Consider the following 23999-nt stretch of genomic DNA (forward strand, 5'->3'; position numbering starts at 1 on the left):
CAACTCCTACAAAAATTTGTGTCCCTGGCAGTAAATAAAAACAGTAAAATATCCTCACAAAGGAGGTGTAGAGACATTTAGAACATGCTCAGAACTTGAAATTTTTATACCTATATGTATTATTGAGAATCATAGATTTTTTTTTCACTGTATTTTAATTTAAAATGTGTCAACTCATAATTAAAATATTTAATCTCTCTCTGGAGGACATACAGACTTTGTTAGGGATGCCTTTAGCCTATCTTATCAGAACTTTTTTTCTTTTGAATACCTCTTCACACAAATAAATAATGTCCCATTTTTATTGCCCTTTTGGAGAAGAGCATCTCAAAATACTTTTGGTTTTTAAGCTGGAATCACAATATGGAAATCTTTGATAGTATCTGACCTTGAGTAAAGTGAGGTTTTTTTTTGATGTGGTGAGTGAATATATAAAAAATAGTTTCTTATATGTTAAGCATTGTAAGTTCTTTTTTTCCTGGGAAGTATTTTATCCTTGGGTTCTGGGTACATTACAGATATCCAAAAGTTGGGATTTCTTTCCCAATATTTATGGAACCTTATGCAGAGTACAGTGATTGCTGGCTGTTATAAACTGATTGAGGTGGACAGAAAAACTTTGTCTCATTTCAAGTGTATGCAGTCTACTGTTTCTATTCTGCTTTAGAGATGAGGTGCTCTATCTTCTAATCAAAATATTTCACAATAAAATATTGAGTGGGATTCAAAAATTCAACAAACTGGAGAGCATTTGCAGAAACAAATTGCTAATGTGAGTATAACTTGAAATAGCACAGGACAGCTACCTGTAAGAAAATGGTATTTAAAAGGAAAAGAAAAAAGTCTTAATTTGAAACAAATTTATATCCTTCGGATAACATTTCTCAAATGGGAGGTCATGATCTTCTAACACAATGATGCCTGATCTGTAGCCCTAATAGGAGCCAGTGCTGTGTTCAGTGCTCCTGCAATATTTTTAACATCTGCTGCAGTAGGTCACTGCAGGAGATGGGGGGACTGAGCATTTCTGAAAGAAAAACAACTTTGGATGCAGACAGAACTCTGGGCAGTAATGCAATTCAAGTGGGAAATGAAGACAATAAGATATAAATATAGTAGAAGTAATAGAAATTGCAAAATGCAGTTGGGTCAACGTTACCCAATACTTTGCACTTTGGTTACAAAGATCTGCTTCCTTCATTCATAACCTTGCCTAACCCACTTTGAAATCCTGGTGATTTTACTTGAAAGTGGTTTTTAGATTTCTTCGTACTTGAAATGTGACAGAGAGGTCATTTTGTCATCTGTTTTGTGTCTTTTATTGGCTTCATGAAGTTTTATGTCTATTTGATAGTGAAAACCTTCTATAAAATTTTCTGTTAATAGACTGGGTTTTTAGCTTGGTACGGTTGTTAAGCCCAGTCCCCAGGGGATTCTGTCTAACTCAGGGAGAGACTCTGTCTTCACAGCTCCTCTGTGCCAACTGGGTTGGATTTGAAATTCCAAAGTAGCTATGCTAAGGGGCTTTCCAAGCCAGTCACATTGTTCTCCAGAGTGCTTTTGTTAGCAATTTTGCTATGAGATTCCTGCAGACCTGAAGCTCAGGGCAAAAAATCAAGGTTGTCAAAAGAATTAAAACTACAACTGCTCTATAAAGCTGAGTAAGAATCTGCTCAGTAAACCATATCAAAAGCACTTACAGATTCTGGGTTTTATTTACATTCATGAGAAAAAAAAGTAAAACAAAAAACATCTAAATTTTGATGCCAGCGCAATATCAGCATATGTTCTGGTTGCTTTCTTCCTGACAGCTCAATGTACAATATAATACAGTTAGACCAGAAAGCTGAAATGCTGGCCCATTTTTTGTGCCAGATTTTTCTTTGTTGATACTCTAAAACTGAAGTCCTGCCATGCACAGCTTTCATAAAAGGGTAGTTACCTAATTACTTTTCTGCATAAGAAAACATCCCCTTTCCTCTCCCTCTTCCCCCCAGAAACCTTTGTAGAAATAGAACAAAGTGAAACATAAACCAGTGCTGTTGAATATTTCCACGATCTGTTCTGGCCATGAATTAAAAAGTATTAAAAAATTTGCTGTTAAAGAGGAACAAAAAAGGAACGTAAATTTTACCTATTTTTACCTTTTATTTTCACTAAACAATAAAAATATGATGCATTCTCAGGAAGTACATAAATCAGAAATACACCAATAAATATTTGATACTGCTTTTAGTATTTGTTTTAGTTATGCTTCTCTTGATACAAGTTCATTAAATTCTTTCTTCTCTCTCAAGAGTTACTGCAAAGCAAACTTCTAAAATCTGTTTTACTATGAGAACGCAGTACCGTCATCAAGGCAACGCGAGTGCATAAACAGTGTCATTGCTTGGCAAAGTCCCCTACTGTCCTACCCCCAGCTCACTTGGTAATTTTTGGTATGATGTGACCATCTGAGTTTTCTCAGATGAGAAGGTTTATAGCATGCAGAGAGCAAAAAGCTCATGGGAAAATTCCTTTAGTTTTCTCTGTTATTCTTCTTGACTTCTTCTCAGTCCTCCATTCTCATCTGTGTAAATGTGTCTGCCATAGTACAACTCTTATTTATTTAGTTGCTGTGAAAGTAGAGTAGAATTCTTCATAAAATTAATTCAGTAATGCTTCTGTTTGATGAAAAGGGGAACTTGAATTTCTTTTAAAAAATCTAATAGAAAAGGGATATGATCTTAAGATAGTTTAGCCTTGTAATTTGGGACTTAATTTCTGTCTGACACAGAACAGGTGGTCAGCCTACAGTTTGTTTAGATGATCTTACTTTTTTTGATATTAAAAAAATATTTAATTTTACTTCCTTCCACTAAAAGAATCTTACACCACATTCTATAAAAAGGTTTTGATTGACTGATGTATACCATTCTGTTAAACTGCAAATTTTAAATAGCAATCAAAAAGCTTCTGAATCTTTGGCTTGTTCCTCACCATTTTTATATTGTGTTTATTTTTGAGTGTGTCCACAGCCTCCTAGGATTCTCATGCATTTTGAAAAAGGAGACAAAGACTTTCATTTTGTGGGTTCAAAGTAGCACTTCACTAGGATTATAATTTCATTCAAAGCTGATGATTGCTCAGGTCCCAGTCAAGGCAGACTTGAAAAGCAGTGATGAACTCTTTTGGAGTGTGGGCTCTCTGTTAAGTCTTACCCTGTCTGGACTAAGGTTATGATCTAAAAATTTATTATCCTGAAAAAAGGCCTGAAGATTTCTCCTTTGCTTCTTATTCTGCTTTGAACATGGATGTGCATGCTCAGTGAACACTGATGTCTTCAAGTGTTGATCATATCTTCAGATATGCTTTTAGAAATAAATAAGGGCTGTCATTCACTATATTGTGAACAACATTATGGTAAACAATGTAAAAAAGAGATTTTTTTTTACTTAAAAGAATTTTCTGAAGAGTTTTCATGTTTTCTGGAGAGTTTCCTTCTTCCTTCACCTTTCTTCTTTTTATGTTTAAACTAATATTTGATCATGAAGGGTGAAAGGTTACAAATAGTTTCTGTAACATACCAAGTTGCCTCTATGTTATGCAACCCTCTTCAGAGAGATGTGGGCAAGAACTGTGTTTGATCATTAGTGCATGCACAGGTAAGGAAACAGTTACATGGGAAACTGTACTAAGTCATGGTTTTCCATGCTGGGCCTGTCAGCAGTTTTGAAATTTTCCCAGGATAGAGGAGAAAGGTACAAAATGGGTAAAGAAGCAGATTCACTTGTAGATTTACCAGTGCTTCAAAACACACTCACCCCATGCCACTTGGTTTGGAGAGTCCTTATACTGAAAAGACTAATGGGAAAATCTGGGCTGCAGCCTACCTCTGCTGTTTCTTACATAATTTATATAAAATTTGCTGAAGGTGTCCTTTTGATCTCATTGATTTTAATCAGTTTAATGCTTATATTTTAAGCCCTTGTTGCTCTGCTTAATTAAAGTGATGTAGATTCTCTCAATATCAAGCTTTTTCCCTTGCAGTTAATTTATTTACTAGCTTCTCTTTTGCCACAACTTTGTCAATCTGTTATATTTCTGTGTTACCTTTTTTCCAGGCAGAATTTGCTTTGTAGCTAATCTGAGCTACAACATACACAGAGTCAGTCCTGCACATCTCAAGGCTCTAATGTTTAGTTAAACAATCTTTCTACAAATATAGGTACAGAAAAGAAATATTTCAAGACTAGCACTGAAAACATTCACTGCAAGGTTCTCCTCTACTGGGATCAGAAAATTTACTCGGCTAATACAGTGTTTTCTCATTCTGACGTTAGGTATGACCTTGTGCAAAGGTTTCCAAACTGTTGATTTTCTTTCAAAATACAGTTTCTGGCTACATCTAAACTTACTGGTGTCTCTTGTCTCAGTCCTTGTGTAAAGACCACCTGAACAAAAAAACATAGTAATTCAGATCTGCTGCTGGAAGTAAACAGAGTTCTGAGAGTTTGTACAGAGTTGCTCTAATGTGTAAAGGTGAAGGTGATGAGGCATCAAACTGGGTGGCCTGTAAGCCAGAAACACCTCTCAGTTTCTTAGTGTGTTGGTTTGTACTGTCATAGGAATTCAGAAGGTACATAATTCTCCAAAAGAAAACAAGTATTTGGTTGCAGCAGCCATGGGACTCTCATTGTACAACACACACTAAGGATGCCAAGTGAGCTTCTTACTTGTGATGTCATTAAAGGTCAGAAAAACACAGCCTGTGTGCTCTTATAGGCATAGCTTTGGTAAGGAGCAGCCTATCTTGTGTTCCACTGAGACTGGAATAACAGCCTGCAGTGTCATTGGGAGTGAAGCCTTGGCCTGCAGCTCCTCTTCACTGCGGTGCCCTTGGCTGCGTTTCCCTCCCCTCCCTGCCACAGCAGGATGCAGCAGCAGCCAAGAGGTGAGTCAGTGTAGGCAGGTGAGCTGGGGAGAGCCCCGTCCCTTTTTTGTTTACTCAGATTTTGAAGAGTGCTTTCATTTCCCTCAGGCTGCTGAAGTGACTCAGCTTGTGGCCACCCCAGCAAGTCCCTTCTGGAGAAAATCAAAGTAGCACGTGGAGGATGGGAGAATACACTACGGTCACTGCACTGGGTGTCATGTCAGGCACTTTTACCCTCATTTGGTGGAATGGGAGGTTAGGTCTGTTTGAATGGGTGAAGAACAGTTCTGTGTAAAATAAATGGGCAAAAGTTGGCCCTGATATACCAGATTTATCACTGTAATCAATAGTTCACACAGATGCACTACATTCTTAATAGTCAAGGCCAGGAAATTATCTCAAGGATGGGTGCCTTTCAATATATTTTATCACTTCTGTGTCACTAATTTAACTTCCCTTGTATATTTAATTATGCTGATAATGCTGAAATTCCAGTCTGCAGTGAAATTAAGGTCAGTAGTAGACCTATGACCATTTAAATTCCACTTTCACCCCTAAATGACAGGCGAAGTTTATTTTGCCTTGTGCAGAGAGGTGCATGTCTGTTGTACAGCAAAAGAAATCTGGACAATGGCCTTCACATCTCTTGGCCATTCTGGGGACATGACCCTGTAATGGCTGTGTCACAGAATCATTGTTCACAGTATAGCCTGTTCCTCTCTGGTTCCATTACTGCATGTTTTTTTTAGCTGAAGCAAGTTTGCATAGTGTATTGGAAATATAAACAGAGCTCTAAAAGCCACAAGGCATCCTTAACTACAGAGCCATCAAACCTTCTGCTTCACAAATAAGTATCATGTTTTCTTTGGACTTATTAGCACTTTCTCACTATTACTTTTTCCACCAGTGATACTATTTTAGTACATCAGAGTGAATTTCAACAGTTTTAAAAGGTACAAAATCACTGTATTGCAGCAATACTCTTCTTCCTAATTGTCCTCAGAATGAAAAGCTCTTTCTTATTTAATAACTTTTTAAAAAAGGAATATTTCTTCCTGTTATGTGATTTGTTTTCTCTGTAATCCTTTTTCATGATAGTTGCTGAACACTGCTTTAAATATTTTGCCAGTTCAGATTTGTTTCTCAAACAAACAGGAGGTTTTTATAACTCACCCTGAATCAACCAACTAATTTTGGAAAGCAAAACATTTCCATGTTACAAAGATTAGTCGGTAAATGAACATTAACTTTTGTTTCTCTGTGACATAAATTACAGGCAGAACAACTTTGTTCTGGGCATTTTTTTTCACGTTTAGGACATAAAGGGTAAGATTTTTTTTTTAGTGGTTAAAAATTAAATTAGGAAAGTATCTGCAAAGACATATTGATAAGCTGTGCAACTTGTTAAAACATTCTGGTTTGGGACAATCACGGTATTTGATGGCATCTTATTACATAGCATGGTTCTTAACTCACTGTGCCTGCCTTGCTGCTCTGTGGAAGTCACACCTGTGCATTTGTGTTAATGTCAGTCAGGTTTATATGGAAGTTAAGCAAGATCAGTAATTGGCACTAAACATGAAATATTCTGTTTGAAAAGAAAATAATGGGTGCAGGAAGGAATGAGTATCAAGAGGGTTTGAAAAATTTTGGCATATTAAGAGGAAATAGTTGGCAATAGGATTAAACTTTAAGTTAAAAACATTTTTCCACTGGCTTTATTAAAAATATCTCTTTAGATTTTAAATGAGAAAAAGACACCTATAGACCAACTGTAGTCACCATGACAACAACTTAAACTCGCAAAACACATAGCAGAATTACTTGGCAGCATAGTTACTTACAAGCTAATACATCAAATCAGCAGAACATAGGCTAACACTCCACCTAAAATAATTTCTTTTTTTTTTTCTTTCTGTTTTATATGGGAACAAACTGTAGAGCACAACAAACATGAGCTCCAGCTCTGTCTTATTTTTGGAATGATTTTTGTGAATTTCTTTTGAATAACTAAAATATTTTCTTTCAAACGCAGTGGAGTTTTTTGCTTTGGTTTGGGGTTTTTTTGGTGTTTTTTTTTTTGTTTTTTATTTTTTTATCTGTGATCATCTACAGGGGGGATTTATTTATTTCAACCAGAGATGGCAATGGCCTACCAGTATCAAGTAATATATCTTTTGCCAATACAAAAACATTCCCCTACACTGATTGTTATTGTCTAGTCTAGTTTTAAAAGTTTGAAGCTATGTGGATTCCATTGTTTCCCCTGGGAGTCCAGTTTGTTTCGCTGCCAGGAAGCTTTCCTGATACTCAGTCTCAGTTTTTCCATGTTTAATTTCAGGCTATTAATATGAGAGTCTTATACTGAATAACTGCTCTAGTTTTTGTTATGATCTTAAAATACTTGTAGATGCTGTTAGTCCAGTCAAATGTGAACCAATCTATACTTAATTATTTTTAACTTTCCTCAACCGAGTATTTAAAGCTCCCAGTTAATGCTCTCTTTGAGCAATTTCTACTTTCCATGGATTTTCTTTGTTATAGGAAAATTTAATTCCATTTATTTTCTTATACCAAAGTAATATGAGAAATAATGCCCTCTTTCTTTTCCAAGATGTAGTTAAATATATCCAGATTGCAGAATTATTTTTAATTACACACTAGCATGAATATTGGTCTCCTGAAATCTATCTCAATAGTATTCATTTTCATCTCTCCCCTTGAAATGCATATTGAAATATATTCTTTCACCTTTTTGTCTGCTTCCAGTGCTATGAGATTATTTTCTTAACATTGTTTTCTGTGCATTTGCAATATCTTTAAAATTGTCTTTGTTACCACCTGACTTGAAAACCTGAAAATTCCATTAATGTTTTTCCATTATTGAAAAATAAGTAAAAGAAAAAGGTTTTAGTCCTGAATATTACCAAAGACACAAAACCTCATCCTGATGTTACTGCGTTTATGATTTTCATGCCAATTTGTAATTCTCAAAAATACCTCCCTTTGTGAGCCAATTTGAATTACATTACCACGTATTCAAGTGTCTAAATCTTTCTGAGAAATTGGTGATATAATTTCTACTCTACTTAATCAATCTACTTGTTTTACTGTTACATCAAGAAGACACTTGAGATTACTTGGTTCAGTCCTTATAAAAAGCAGAAAGTTAAATTGCTCACAATTCCATTATTCCCCAACTAATCAGCATGTTATTCTCTTACTCTATGTTCTGAATTACTAGGGACATGCAAATTCAAATTACTCATTGATAGCCAGCAATGTTACAGTTTACTTCCTTTGGCTATCACTTTGTTGTTGTTGTTGCTAGTTTTCTTTTCCCTTTTTTTGTTAGGACTCATTGGTATGTATGAAACTCTTTCCTATGTAAACCTGTTCATGATGGTTATTGTGATTAACTACAAAAATCTCAAGACCTTGCTTTTAGCAAGTGCTTATAATGAGGGTGACTTCAATTGTCAACACAGTTTAAAAGTAGGGGTGGGTTTTTTAATATTTGGATATAATTGTTTGTATCCTGGCAAATTCGTAACAGTCAGTTATATAAGACATTGCCTTTGCCAGCTACATTTGGACCACCTCAGTGCCTAGAAAACCTTTGTAAATCTTCCCTTCAGAGCATACAGAGAAGTTAGTTATCTCAATACTGGAGTAATTCAAGCAGCTGTGCTGTGGGATTTGCTCTCTGCATAGCTTTTGGACCTAGTGAGCTTAATAAACGAACTTAGGGTTTATGCAACTCTCTATCTGATGTATTAGCTCAGTTCTGATTTGACAGATCCCTTTACCCCACTCCTCAGTCAGTGCTGCCTTGGATGCAGATGGAGTTCCCTCTGAGCAGATCCCTGCTTCCTAACCTGATGGAAATGGTGACACAGGGGGATTTCCTTAGCAGGGCTGTAGCAGTCACCAGAGTGCCAGTATGGACAACAAAAAAGTTTCTTCAAGAAGATGGCAGCTGCAGAAAGTATCAGGGAACTATTTTGGGACTAAAGGAAGTAGTCAAATGAAAGGCAGACTTAAAAGATCAACTAGATCTTTGTGGAAGAGGCATTCCTGACACACGTGAAACAGATAAAGATAAGAACTTTGTTTTTTAAGAGTATCTTAACATACTTCTTGTGCTGGAAAGGAACATAACATCTTCTGATAGGAATCCACTTTAACATATAGTACAGGGAGCTTTATACTCCCAAAGCAAGATGTTAAACCAAAGAGCAACCTTCTTGAATATATTGCACACAGTTTTGTATTCTGTAGACAAAACCTTTTGGTGACTTGCACAAGTGGCTGTGGGTTAAAGTGGACTAGTATTTTGCTGCTGCATGTAGTGCCAACAGGGTTTCAAAATGTGAATAATAAATATGTTCAGAATAAATAGGAACAAGAAACAAAATTACCAAGAAACAAAAAGAGAGATCATCATGACATTTTATGAATAAATGATAAATGGTTCTCTGCACATCACAATATACTGAGGGATTCCTTGACAAAGGACATTGTGGATGCCAGGAATGTATAAGAGTGCAGAAAGAGACTGAGAAACTTCATAGAAGAGTTATTTATTTCTAGACACATAGAAAACACCTCTGTATCAGGGAGTCCTTTACCCCCACATGGCCAGAGGCTGGCATGCTGGCAGTCCAGTATCACTGTACATTATTTCTGCTCTTTTTCTCTTCCCTGGACATCTGTTTTTGCCATTCTCAAATGTATATGACATTGGACATTTTCAAAACTGTATATGAATGAGATGGACTTTCATTGTGACCTAGTGTAGATGTGCTTATGTTATCAGGAACAAAAATAAAAGCGTTGGAGATCAGCTTTGCTGCTAAGTTCATAAATGAATAATATTTCATTAGAAATGCTCAAGAAAGGTAAATGGAAAGGGAAAAGACCAATATTGCTTGAATTAGGAAAATACATTTGATCTAACATGTAAAACTCATAAAGACTCAAGATATTTACCCAGCAGCATAATCAAGTGAGCAAAATTAACACTTTTTTTTTAAGTATGCAGAAGCCAGTAAGAACCGCAGGGTGATTAAAGGAGCTCCGCTGTGATTAATAACTAAAAGGTAACCCATGTGATAAGGTATGAGTAGTTATCACATCTTTAACTTCATTGAATTAAGTGGATAAATAGCTGTTTAGTATTTTCTTTTTCAAGGTCCCAAGCTTGCTCTAGTTATTGCAGCTTATTGTAATGATTTTTCTTCAGTAAAGGTAACTTTACAGTGTGAGAAAGGAAAATGTAGTCCTGATTTGATAATCAGGAAGAATGAGTTTTTTTGCAATAGCCTTTACTAGATCATAGGGGTGTAGAATAAATTAAGTTGGAAGGAACCTCCCCAGTCTGATTTGATTTTTGCAGGATATTATTAAGCTGAGTTTGGAAGAGCTGGGTCTATTCTTGGAGTTCAAGGATGGAGATAACGTAATCTAGGATTATTCTTTTTAAAATATCTGTCAATAGCTAAAGAACTCTGGCTTTATCACCTGTTCCACAATTAATGCACGTACTTCAGCTGAGATGTTGCCATGAAACATGTTTATCAGAGAGCAAACATCATGCCTACTGAATTCTGGGCCATGAACTTCTGGGACAAGTACCCTGGTTCTCTTTATGGAGAATAATGTAACATTGTGTTGAGAAAGCTTGGCTATTTCTCATGAAGTAATAAAAAACACAATTGGACAAAAGCTATTGCACCATAAAGCATAAATCAACGAAGTTTAAAGAAAACTTTTTAAAGTTTTTGGAATAAATCCTCCAGAAGTTTAAGTAGTACAAAAAACCCCTTGAAGAATTACAAATATTTCAATCTCTGCATATAGTTGCCCTTATATATTCTGAATAATCTATTCTAATATTGTACCAGCTACAGCATGATATTTAAAGTTCAGAAAGGGGTGTAAAGCAGCAATCACCACAGGGTTTTTTTGGTAATTCTCAAGATCAAGAGACTTGTGTCACACTACTGTGTTCTGTAAGTCCTTTTATGTGGGGATCTCGTGAGAGGACACTGAGGCACAGTTCTGATATGCAAATGAAAAGCAGACAGACACAGTTTTCTGTGACGTTCTCCTGATGTGACACCAGGTACGTGTGTGCCTGTGGTCAGCAGCTGATGGGGCTCTGTGCTCTGCCTGCCAGGGCTCTGCAGAAAGTCACCAAGAAAATCCAAGGCATATCCCTGCTTGGAAAAAATGCTGGGGAGTGGGGAGGAAGCAGGCTGGAAAGGGTTGGTGATCACTGTTAACTTTGGGTAAGAGCAGCTCCAAAACCTTGTGCAAGTTGTCAGAGTAGGTGGGTTCAGCTGTGTGTTCTAACACCCAGACCTGTGAAGTTTAAACATGGAAATAGGCTGTTAGCTGAAATGGGCTGGGCACGACCTTACAGCCACACTTATGCTTAAATAGCCTGCGGGTGGAAGGGCTAATTCTGTCTTTTGCTTGCTGATAGCTGCCCTGGTCTGCACGTCAGAGAAAGCTAAGAATTTAAGTAGAACATTTGGTTATCAAGCACTTGAACTCTGTCAAGCAATATGCATCTCTGAAATAGCAGGGAAAATGTGTTTAGCATCTGGGCAGACTGGATTAGAGAGAAGAAGGCAAGAGGCATCTGCTTGAAAGTACTGTGCCTGCCTGTGATGGCTGCCCACATCCCTAGGCATGTGGGACACTTCTGATAGTTTCAGGAAGCTACTTCTTCCACTAGCAGCTTCATGTGCCTTTACCATTGCTTGTGGGTGGAGTTTCCCCATCTGTATAGCAGATGAAAATTTTGGACAAGCAGTCAGCACAGGAGATCTTAACTGAGCTGAAAAATATCTTATTTTGGAGTACAAAAACTTTTCAAGATCATAGTGAAATAAGGTATATATTTCAGTTTGATTCTGAGGAATTTCTTTGTAAATGGGAACAAAACCTGAGGCAAATTGTGGAGCCTTTTCAAAAGAAAAATGTAGCTAAATAATCTGAGTTTCTTCATCACTACCTTTCAGTGGCATGTAAATGCTAAAAGGAAATTAAATGTTTTTAAAAGTATGACTTATGAATGTTCCTGGGATTAGTAGTAAATAATTTAAAATATTGTAAATATTGCACATGAGAAACACCATCCCTCCATTCTCTGCTGTAGAATTGTTTCTTCAGTAAACTGGCTCAGAAATGTTGTCATATTAAAATGTGCTCTCTCTCCCAGTGGCTTACAAAGCAGTTCTGTTTCTACATAACAAAATTGCTTTTTATGTTATGAAATCTTCGCATCAATACATCTCTGAACATCTACCCCAAAATATGGCAACTGATTTTAGTACTGAATAAATAATAGGCAGTAATAGTCCCCTAGAGTGGCTGTTTTCTAAGAAGCAGTAGAACTGGCAATGGGGAATTCAATCACTGTGTATCAGAGACAAATTTAGAAAAGATGAAACAAATTTAGGATATGTGTCATTTAATGATACTGGAGTATGTATCTCATCCTGTGGGAGAACTTTGGAAACATTACACAATTATTCTCATGTGGTTTGAGCAAAATAAAATGTTATGCATTATTGTGGTTTTGAGCATAAGACTTATAAATGATTTGTGGATGAAGAAAACCCCATTATTCTTGCTTATTTTAAAAGCAAAAACCAGTCATTTTGGTAACAAATAGCAGCACTGAGTTTCACAGCTAAAGGTCGCTTGGAAACAAGGATGTTTTCCAAATGGGCTTCCAATGAGCCCAGCTTTCATGAATGTAATTTGAATTTTACAATATTGAAGAGTTACCATTAGTTCCACAAATTTGTCAAGAACTGAAGCACAACCTCATGATCATTTTGAACAGGATGCAACTGAAAATCAATACTTTTTTGATCTGACTGATTATGGGTTTTGACACTCTAGAATCCTCTTTCTTTAATTTAAGATTTAGATAAAATAATGAAGGTATTTTTCTTTACAGTGGGAGATTGACTTCATAGATTTATGACAGATTCTCCAATATTAGGAATATATTGGATAGAAATATACCATAGTGTCTGATGTGATTATTGTCATGTACTTTTGCTATTCTTCAAATTTCCTCATTTAATACTCAAATGTTGAGTATTAAATTTGCCTTACCTGGGCTACTAGTACTTCTGCACTTTGAAAAAATAATTTAAAAAAAAAGAGGAAAGTCAAAATAAAAATGACAGGTTTAAAGCTTGCAAGATTTGCAAGTTGATGCACTTTTTCTGTTTATTAATCTTTGATTTAATTGGGAGAAATCTGCATTAAGCAGCACCATAGAATGTAGCAGGAAACATGAAATTATTGCTTTAATCGAGTACCTTACTGAAAACTTCAACTTTTTTTTTTCCTTTTTTTTCATAACTGATATTAATATTGTAGTTTGTTAAACAAATCAGTTATTTGCCTGCAAATATGCATCCATTGTATTGTAAGAGTTGCAATATGACCTCATTTTATCATTTACCTATGCAGCAAGGAAAGAGGAGAGGTAAAATATGTAACTTTCCAAAGTAATGGAATGTTTGCATTTTAAAATGACTCAGGGCATTTTAAGTGGTCTCTTTATTCCCATTTAACCATCTCATAGATTTGGAGCAATAAACTCATCTGAAACCATTATCTGTGGTTTTTAAGCTAGACAATCTTATGACCGTGTTAAATAAAACAGAATTCAGCAGAATGAGGAATGCAAACATCAGGACTGGAACCTGTAGGAAAAGCCTTGACCTTGGTTTAGAAGCTAGGTTTGGCCAGGCAGGTGTTTCCAGTCACTGTGGAGCCTTGAGGCTGGAGATCTGGGCAATGGAACTAATCCCTGCTGGATTTTCAGCATGCAGGAGAAACACCAGGCACGGAGTGGCAGGAATTAGCCTGGGAGCCAAGAGAATCTTGTCCTGTTTCCCATGACCCCTGGTACCTATCTTCTCATGTTCCTCAGGATCCCTATTTGTAGAACAGAGATAAAATTTGGTGTGCAAGTCTCAGCTTGTTTATAAAATGTCACAATATCCTTGGATAGAAAGTGCTATGAAAATATAATCTATTCTACTAAATACAACCCCACATTACCAGGCTCTTTTGCTTTGTCTTAACATTTTAGCCCAGCTAATTTTTATGGAAATAAAACATGATAGAAAAAACAAAGTTAATTCACAAGATATTAAGTACTTTGTCATAAATTGCCATAATGATGGAAATTCCTGTGTCTCTGACAAACAGCTTTATAGGTAAGTTTGCTCCTAGCTTTGAGTGCATGCCTTGGGATTGAAACACATTTAGTGGATAGATTTTTATTTTTAAATTTTCAGCAATTAAAGGAAAACATGAGGAAAGCCTAGATAACCTACTGGTTATATTTATTCAGCATAGAAACTCTAAATCATGTATTCATTATAAAATATGAAGAACCACTTATTACTGCATTTATTTATATGAATTGCTGTCTTTTGCTCAAGACTGAGTAGAGAAGCAAGGTAGATATAGAAGCTTGAATTTGCAGGAAGATAACAGAATCTCCTTCTTTACACAAGTACAAGAAATTGGTTGGAATCCATTAAATTTATAGTAGATTATTAATGGAGTCAGCTTTTCACATTACATTGACAATAAAGCAGCCCTTTCCAAGGTGGCAATTTAGGGTGAGGACAGAGTAGAATACACAGGTTATAAAAGAAAATCAAATAGCTTGATTCTGTAGAGCTTTTAGCTTCTAATTCTAAATGATAAAATGTGACAAATTACAGATTACTTCTAAATGTATTTCTTTCAAGGCATTTGATGTTTGATAGATTTCTATTTTTATGATTGTTTTCAACAAAATGGTTTCTTTTGCATAGCATATGTTTTATTTGTGAGAATGGGCTTGCATTTTTTTTAATCCCCTCTTTTAAGTTGAATCTTACTTTTGATTTTGGAAAATTCAAAAATGAGATTTTACATTTTCCATAAAATTATCGACTATTTCTAAAAGTGCTAAGTAACCTAAAATCACCATATTTTTATCTCTGTTTTTCAAATTAACATTAATACTTTCTAAATTAAAACTAAGCATAAAGCAGGTTTTTGTCTTTCTCTTTGAAAGTCATCAGGTCAGATTCATAGTTTTAATGTCACAACCTCTCCTTGTTCAAACTGATGAAAATTGCAAGATGTGAAGACAAGAAGGATAAAAAATTTCCCTTGCACTGAATGTCCTTGCTTAGTAACTGCAAAACATGAATGTTAGGGTTATTTTTCCTTGTTCCTGACGTAATTTTTTGTATTTTACCTTCCTGTTACAAAATTCTTTGTGCTGGGGAATGTGCAGGGTATGACTGTCCCTGACCTGGGAGGGAATTCCTTTCAGGACTCATGAGACTTCAGCCCTTCAAGGCCTTTGCAGCTGCCCTGTCCCAGCTGAATTGAAGATTTTCTGGGCAGCCCAACAGGCTCAGTCACAGTAAATAAGTAAATGCATCTTTCAGCAGAAAGTGTGCCAGAAGTGGCAGGGCAGTTAACAATTAAATGGTGCTGGTTTCTCCTGTGTCAGGAAACAGCTGGTTTTTCTTTCTCTTTTTCAGGTACCTGTTATTATGACAAAATTTCAGTAATGCCAATAGTATCTGGTACATATGCAAAGCTGTAATAACATGAATATGCCCTGGTGGGTGAGCCCTGAATGAGCCCTTTGGTCTTATCTGACTAACAAATGACTTTTTAACCTCTAGAAAGACGCTCAGAGATATATTGCTGTGGAGAATCTTTTCAGAGGTCACTGAGTGGTAAGATGGATTTGTACAGCCTTTGGGAGTTTGTTGACAAGGCAGAATCACAAGTGAAAAAAGAATGTCCTCTTAACCTTTAGGTCTCTCAGCTGGCACTCAGTGAGCTACAGCTCATGTGATGCACAGAGAAAGCATGTTGTTCCATGTTGTTTCTTATATTTATCCCAAACATACAACCTTTTCCAAATTCAGTGTGACTATAGGGGCTAATAGCCAAATTTAGATAAAAACATTTGCTTGGAATAACTTTGGAACTTCTTAAAATTAGCATTATAGGGCACTTGGGTTTCTGGGAAGGTTTTATTTTAGGCTCCAGTGACGTGATATGGTGTGCTGTGCAATTCTACAGCAAAATAACGGGCATTATTTGAAAGGTTTAGTAGTATTTTCCATTGTTCACAAATGAGGCTTCCTGATTTAGCAAATAGGGCTTCCTTCCTTTGCAGAACTGCAAATATTCCAATTACAAATTTGCACCAGAGCAAAGTGTTCTCAGAAGCGCGGGCTGAACAATTTTGTCTCAGTGCTGTCACAACTGTGTTCAGGTGTCTGCTGTGCAGCTGCCCCCCTGTGTGGGGCCAGGGGCTCTTCTGTTGTCTTAGGTGGGTAAGAAATCTCAGAAAATCATTGGGATTTTAAGAGTTGAAACAGTTATTGACAGGCCAGCTTTTTTTCTCAGTTTTATAGACTCTTAATATGTTTGGATAGTTTCCTCAAAAATAAAGCAAGTAGTCTGATTTTAGTAGAATAGATTGTATAAAAATAGAAGTATTTATTTGTATTACTTTTATGATGAGTTTTTAGGAGAAAACTTCTATATGGCAATAGTTGTGCCATAGGCCAGAACCAAGTCAAATAACTTCTAGTAGCTGGATTCTCTCTAAAGCAGCCTAAGATAGTTGTATCTCACTTTTTACAGTGCTGAGTGAATGGAGGTGAAAGAACAGAATTGCCATCTTCTTTGATGAGAATCTCAAAACCAGCTTTGTGTGGGCATATAAAGCTGCTACATTAAACACTTGCATAGATATCACAGATGTTTTCCACAGCCTGGACACATTTGTTTTCTAGTTTGTAGTGGATGAAGTGAAATTGTGTTGACAAATGCTGTTTTCTTTAAAAAAGGGGGAGATACTAAGTCTTTATGCATCGGGATGTTGTATGCAATGGTATACCTGTTCATACCTGCATAATGATTTTCAGAACATTGGGAAATGGGAAAGTCATAAGCATTGCTGGTCATCCCTTAAAGAATGGTACTTGTACCATGGTCATGGCATATAGCAGGGAGAATGTTGAGGTGGCTCTAAATTCTACATTAAAAAGATCTTAGGAAAGTTACTGCAACTGGTTTAGTAAGTTCCTCTTATTGGCCTGTGGTATAAAGTATCCTACAGAAATTATTGTCTGTAAATGGAACTGGAGCTAAGGAAAGTTAAGCATGTACCTCCTGTCAGATAGACTCTTCAAATCCCTGTGGTCCTAGTTAGAATAGGAATTCAGATGCAGTGTCATTAAGTCCAGGCAGAATTTTGGTAATTAGCCATTTAAATGACCATTCAGTTGTTTGGGTTTTTTTTTTTTGTCAGATGCTGATTCTTTTCATAGACCTAAAAATTGCAGTTGTTAATGATAAACTGTTTTTCCATTATTTTTGGGTTATTTTAATATAGGTTACGTTGATAAACTATCTTTTAAGATACTCTCATTTTTTGTAGCATTTTATTATTAGCTCATTTCTGAAAACTGGCTTTGAGATAACCATCACATTTAAACAAGTTTGTCCTTTAGTTCCTTTTCTGCCGTCACGTGAAAGTAGATGGGTATTATTTGGAAGGATTTTAAGGTCAAATGAACAAGAGAAGGAGAGGTGAAAGGCTGAATTCCAGCTTTGTGTGTGATAAGCAGTGATGTCAGTCGTGTTGGAGGGGTCAGGTACCATCTCACACAGCTGACTGTGGAAAAAAATCTCAGCTGGTCTCTCCCCAGGGAACCACAGTGTGTGTCCCTCCTTTTGGAAGGGAGAGGGAAGCAGCTGGGAAGATTCAGTACTGGGAGACAGGAAAGAGGAGGTGGGAGCTGTTACACTGGAGCAGTCACATGTTCCCTGGGTAACCTGGTAGTCAGACCTAGTAACTAATAAACTGGATACAAAATAGAGCCCAAGATCGGAGAACAGAGATGATTTGAGAAAATGAAAACATTGCCATAGATTTTATCTCATTGGTTTGGTTCCCATTTATGTTATGGCCAGTATGTTATTTGCCCAGCAGTGGAGATGGACTAAATCTCTGCTCCTTTAGTACCATTCTGGTGGTGTAAAAATGTATGTGGTGTTAAGAATGTATGTTGCTTTCCTATTCAGATTACTTAGGCATCACACTTGACTGAGAAGTGGAGTAAAACCTGGGCATGGTGGTAGGGGTGGTAAGTCCTTTGCTAAATCAGGTTGTAATCAGTCACAGAAGGTGAGGAACTGTACAAAAAAGGGGTAACTGTGCTCCTGACATGTCAGAAGACTGCAGTATCTATGTGCTTGCTCTGTCTGTGGCTTTCTCTCTTTTTCTGTTCTCCTCACGACACATGTACGAGACCAGGCTTTTTATGTCATACTGCAGCAGTGGCACCATCCCACACACTCTCTGTCTCTGAGAAGTGTAACCCTTCTCTCGCTTGTCTTCAAGTAGATTTCTGAACTGAGTATCTTCTGCCTGAAGGAGTGTGTCTGCTTACCTGTACAGAGCTGACAGCCTAGGCTTGCATCAGTGGCTCAGATACAGTATCTAGTGCCATTTGAGACACCCGGGGTGCCTGAGACATCCACCCAGGGCTGGCAGATATGACCCAGGACCAGCAGGACACCTGCGCTCTTCTGGAGCAGCAGCTGGCGACCAGGTGAGATACCCCAGGGCATCTCCACTGCAGCAAGATGCCTGTCTTAGGGAACTGATTTGAGCCTCCTGTTTCTGGGCATGCTGTATGATAAGTATGTAAAATGACTAATTAAGCTCCTGGTTTTGTTTTTGTTTTGTTCTGAGGCCAAGTTGCACAAATCTGTAATTACATCGTCTTCCTCTGGCTGCTAATGGAACTGCTTGTACACGTAATTGCTGACTGCTGAGGGTAAAATGTACAGAGCTGAGCTCTCCCTCTCTGAGTGCTCTGCCTAGGCAGCTGCTCCTCTTGACAGGAACTTTTATAAATGACAGACCATTCCAAATTTGTCTTGTTCACAATATTACGGAAACAAAGCCACACAACTTCTTAAGCTGATAACTAAAAATGAGCATGTGTATTTTTGCACAGAAGGCTTTGCACTTTAGGGATTGTAAAATCTTCTGTCAATTCTGGCAGCATACAATTTGAAAGAAGCAAAAGACTAGATTATACAGCATCTCTTTCTGAGACCAGATTTATGTTTTGTGTGCCAGAACTACATTAAGCAAATCCTCTTCTTCCTTCTAAAGGAGCTAGCCAGCTTGTAGCTCTCAAGAATTTTCTTTTTTCAGGGATAAACATTACTTTGAAAACTTTTCCATGCACCTGGGTGGTGACCAAAGACAACAAATAATGGAACAGGAAACCATAATTCAATTCTTTACTATATAGAAAGCCTTTCAGATGACCTAACCAGCTTTTTAAAGAGATTGATTTGGTTTTTTGGCTGCTGGAAATGAAAAATCTGTCTCTTTTATTGTATTGTGTGTGCATTTAATCAGTTTGTAATCCTCTCCTTAGTTCTGTGCCTACACTGCTTTTCTTTCTAGTTCAGAAAACGAGACAGAAAACCAGGCTAGAGCATTCCCAGTGAGATGGCTTTTGAACATACAAAAGTTGCAGGCTGAACTGGTGGCATGGCTTTAGATGCTGAGGATTTATAGCAAAATCAGTAGAAGAGGGAGATTTCTGTTATTCCTTAAGCATTTCCTGGCTTGAGAAGTGTATTGGTAGCAGTTGTGGTATATAATAGCTTTATTATGAATGCTGCTTCCCCCCCATCTACAGGTAATTATCTATGTTGTTAATACTTTTTCAAGTCTCATTTAAGGTTTTGTTATAACATAATACCAAGAACTGAAATGTGTGCCAACCCTCAAACCTGAAGACAGACTGGATTGCCCTTTAAGTTGGCTCCTTTCCTTTGACCTCACTTGAGAAATCAGACAGGCAGCAAAGTGATTTCTGGCACTGTTTGTTAGGTCACAGGAGGAAGCCAATTCCTCCAGTACGCCAGGTATAGGCAATGCCTTAAAGAAAAGGCATTTTAAAAAATTTAGATTTACTGTGGCAGTGGGTTTTATTCTTTGTTGGTGGTTTGGTTTGGTTTTGGTTTTGTCCCAGATATTTCCATCTTTGTGAGCTCTGCAGCTGGTGCCAATGGCCAGCCCTCTGTATCAATAGACAGGTTAATGTTCAATGGAGCTTTTGGCTTCATGCCAGTTGTGATTCTTCAAGCAATTTAACATAGTGTTTCTTCCTTTCTGATATTTATAGATATTTTCAATTGATGTCTGCCTCTCTGGAGAGAAATAACTGAACTGAAATTTTCTGTCATTCTATCAAAAATGACTGAACAAAGCAGGAACAAAAATCTGTACTCTGTCTTTAGGAACCTTTACAATTTCTACATAGTAGATGCACTATGGTTCAGTTCTCCAGAACCTTTACTTTTTTTAACACATCCAATAACCTCATCTAGAATATTTGCCTTTTAAACATACATTGGCAATATAGGAAAAATATTTGCTAAATATAGTAATTAGTATTTATTGTATTTCTGTGAAAGAGGTATAAAATGCAGAAATCTGAATCTGTTGGGTTGAGCAGATCTTTCAATCAGGTATTTTTGTACAAGACAAAAGTCTCCAGCACAAGACATCTGTCCTGAGATGGCAATTTTGTGTCTTGTATAGTTGGCTCCATAGAGTCAAATGCAGCATTAAGATTAAACTTTGAAGGAGATAATTATTCTTTTCTCTTAGAAATTGAACTAGCTGAGGTATTATAGTTGTAATGCATATATGTTCTTTTGTAAATAGCTCTTTTTTAGGTGGTCTGAGCTTAAAAAATATGGAATTTGTAATCCTTTTTTGGAGCTGAAAACATGTTCACAGTGGTTTAAAATAATGTTAATAGTAATTTATTACTTAGCTGTAAGAGGAAATTTAATTTTATTAAAAGAAACATAAATGGGAACTTTCTATGTTCATTTCTTTTCCTTGTCAATTCTTACATATATGATTTCTGTTCCTCCTTCTCTGTCAGTGCTTTACTCTCTGAAAAGATGGGTAAATTGCCTTAATTATGTGCATGAAGAAGGTACAGAATTGTGAATTCATATGCTTATTTTCATAGCTGGACACCCTGGCTCTTATTCCATTCTGGTGTCCTGGTCTGAGAGTCCCTGGGGCAGATTACCAGATCAGTAAGGCAGGGAGCTGGGAGCAGACTGGGGGCTGATGTTTGTCTGCTGAGAGTTCTCCTGATAAAGCAGATATTCAGGAATTGGCTGATCTGTATTACGTCAGCTGAGCAGAGGTCTCTGCACTCAGTGATGTAGCGCAACAGAACAGTCCTTATCAGATGGTCCTTATCAGATGATCCATGTGAGAATCAGCTGCTGAAGGCATAAAGTGGTTCTTGTGTCAAATACCACTCTGAACATTCAGAAAAAAAGTAAAGTGACTGCAAAAGGCTTCCACTTTCTGTGCTCTGCTGATAAGTTTTTTGCCAATATACATGCTTAGTTTCCATAAGGAAATGCTAATTACTCAAACCCAGAAGCTTTTCTGATACTGTACGATTTTCAGTGAAATTTTGCTTGAGAAAAACATCCATTCTCGTCCTAGCCTACTTGATGAAATCTATATTATTTGGAAATAGCTTTTTTGTTTTCTTCCAGGGATTTATTGAAAGGTCTGCAAAACTTTTGTGCTTTTGTTTTCTGTATTAAGTTATATGAATGCCTATAGCCTTAATTGTAAACATAAATGTCAAATACTACAATTGTGTCAAATCTGAATGTGGAATGGAACAGGTAACTTTAGGAGAACCACTGTAACATTAGTACAAAATTAGACATTCTCATTTTAAATTTTAGAAGGACAGCAAAATCCAGTAGCTAAATAAAAGTAGTCCTGTTCTATAGGAGGCTGCTGTAAATGTTCTTACAGATCACATAATTGCATTGTGTAATCCAACAGTAGAGTAACTGCTGAGACTTTTTTGTTATTGTTAGAGAAAACACAACACCATTAATCCATCTTACAGCAGTGTTTATATTTTTAATAATTATGAGCTGCTAGTCAAATGTAATGACAGGTCTACCAAATAGAAAATCCATAAGCATAATGAATAGGATTATCATGATATTTTTATCTTATCTTCTTTTTAAAATTCAAAATGTCTAAAAGGTCTGAAAATTCTCTTAAATGACTTTTATGGAGCTCCTATAATCCTATTTGTAAAAGAAAAGATTCCAAGTTCATTCCCTGATGTAGGTCTGCAAAATACTGTTTAAAGATTTTTCTGTTTAAATAAGATTTAGGAGACAGTATGTTTTGGAAAAGTGCCACACTTGTACAAATGTGGCATTGGGAAGTGCTGACAAGATTCAGAAAGGCAGCTCAAAACTAACCTTATTTATCACAAGAAGACATTGGAGCAAACCTAAAGAAAAAGTAATTATAATTTCCAAAGCAGATCTAGGCCTAACATGTATTAAATTTACACTGTTATAAGAGATGCTACTGAAAAACACAGTGAGGCTTAAGGTAGCATTTATTCCACCACCAATGAATGGAAAATTTGATTGCTTTATGAGACACATAAAACTGATAGTTTAAGACATGTTTTTTTAAACCTTCTGCTAGTAGATATCTGTTGGAGTTAAATGGTGCATGCATTAAAAGATTACAAAATCAAATTATTATTTTGTTAAAGATTATGTGTTTTTCTCTAAGGACATTTCATGTAATTTCAAAATCATTCTGGCATGTACCAAATGTAGAACTTGGAGCTTGTAAGAGGCTCTCCAGCATTTCAACAGAAACCAACTATCCTGGTCAAATTGGTTCTTGGGATGTAACAAGAGGAAAAGGGAGGTACTTCCCAATGAAGGTTAGTGCTAAGTCACAAGTTCCAAGAGTCTGGATGTGTAGATGTGGGTATAGTAAGAGACAGTTTGGTGCTTGTGTTGTTTGAGGAATACTTGTGTAATGAATCCCTCCTCTGTGTGTGGGAGAGCTGTTGTGTCTTGCAAGTCCCAGAGTCCTGCCTTACTGGCACCAGTCACTTGGCTCAGCTGCTTTGGGTATTTTCAGGAGTGAAATGCTTCTGAAAAGCACTGCAAATTAGTTTGGTGCATTTGAAGCACGAACTGTGCGTCACTGGTGACAACAGTAAAATGTCCCTCATGAACTGTTAATCCATGCATCTTTATCATATGCATGAGGTATTAATGAATTCTCTCTCTGATGACTCTTACCTGTCTTCATAACTGAAGTTGTTAATAGCTTTGTAATGAAACTTTTATATATAAAAAAAGTGCAGGTACTCTTCACTTAGAAAATATTAATTTTGTTTTTTCATGCCATTATACCAAAATGTGATCGAAGGCGCACGTGCTTGTGTGAAGTAATTGAACTCCTCTGTGTGCTGTGAGATTCATGCCACCTAAAATGCTGATCTGTGATGCCTAACAGAAAAACCTGTATCATTGCTAGAGCTGGACTCAGCAGACTGATCTGTAGCAAGCTGCCCTGCCTAGTGACCTGACTGCTATATACTTTCAAGGGTGTTTCTTGTAGATAAATATGGGAAAAAAATAGATCTTAAAAACTTACAGTGAAGATGTGTATTAATAAAATTCCTCACTGTGGGAGCTATGCAGCTCTGTGTAGGATATTTTGTAGTTGAAAGGCAAGGTGAATGAAAATGCCAACTTAGTGATGCTGCTCTTCAGTTCACCACTTTGGCATGACTGTGTGAGTGCAGAGAGTTGAATGGCAGGAAAAAATCTCAGCCAGACACGAAGAAATGAAAATAGAAAAGGTCAGGCTCAGTTTAGAGCAAAAGGAACACAAGTGAGGAAGGCCTATAGGGGCAAAGTCAGTATTTCCCATGTCTGGCCCCAGGATTAAAAGGAATGCTGAAGAGGTTAAGGAGGTTTTCATGACTGGAACACGAAAATGCAGTGTGCATTCATGAGTCCTGGCAGGAACATGTGGAGAGAAGAGGGAGCTGCCTATGCCCCATCAGAGCTGGAGGCAGCTGGGAAGGAATGAAAAGATGAA

The 23999-nt window shown here is 36.8% G+C and overlaps 1 protein-coding gene across 4 annotated transcripts in view; it reads left to right on the plus strand.

Moving 5' to 3' along the window:
- The window catches only part of PDE1A (phosphodiesterase 1A), a 140219-nt gene that overhangs the window by 50036 nt on the left and 66184 nt on the right, over window positions 1-23999 (plus strand). Inside the window, exon 1 of one of the 4 annotated variants that reach the window (XM_054277493.1) lies at window positions 18426-18600. The exons of the other annotated variants lie outside the window; for them this stretch is intronic. Coding sequence (XP_054133468.1) covers window positions 18545-18600 — 56 coding nt within the window. The 5' untranslated portion in view covers window positions 18426-18544. Of the gene's footprint in view, window positions 1-18425; window positions 18601-23999 lie in introns of those variants that run through there. 4 annotated transcript variants of the gene reach the window in all.

The sequence above is a fragment of the Melozone crissalis genome, unplaced genomic scaffold (assembly GCF_028551555.1).
Source record: "Melozone crissalis strain CALT ecotype California unplaced genomic scaffold, PUWL_Pcris_2 ptg000023l_1, whole genome shotgun sequence".
NCBI classification, from domain to species: domain Eukaryota; kingdom Metazoa; phylum Chordata; class Aves; order Passeriformes; family Passerellidae; genus Melozone; species Melozone crissalis.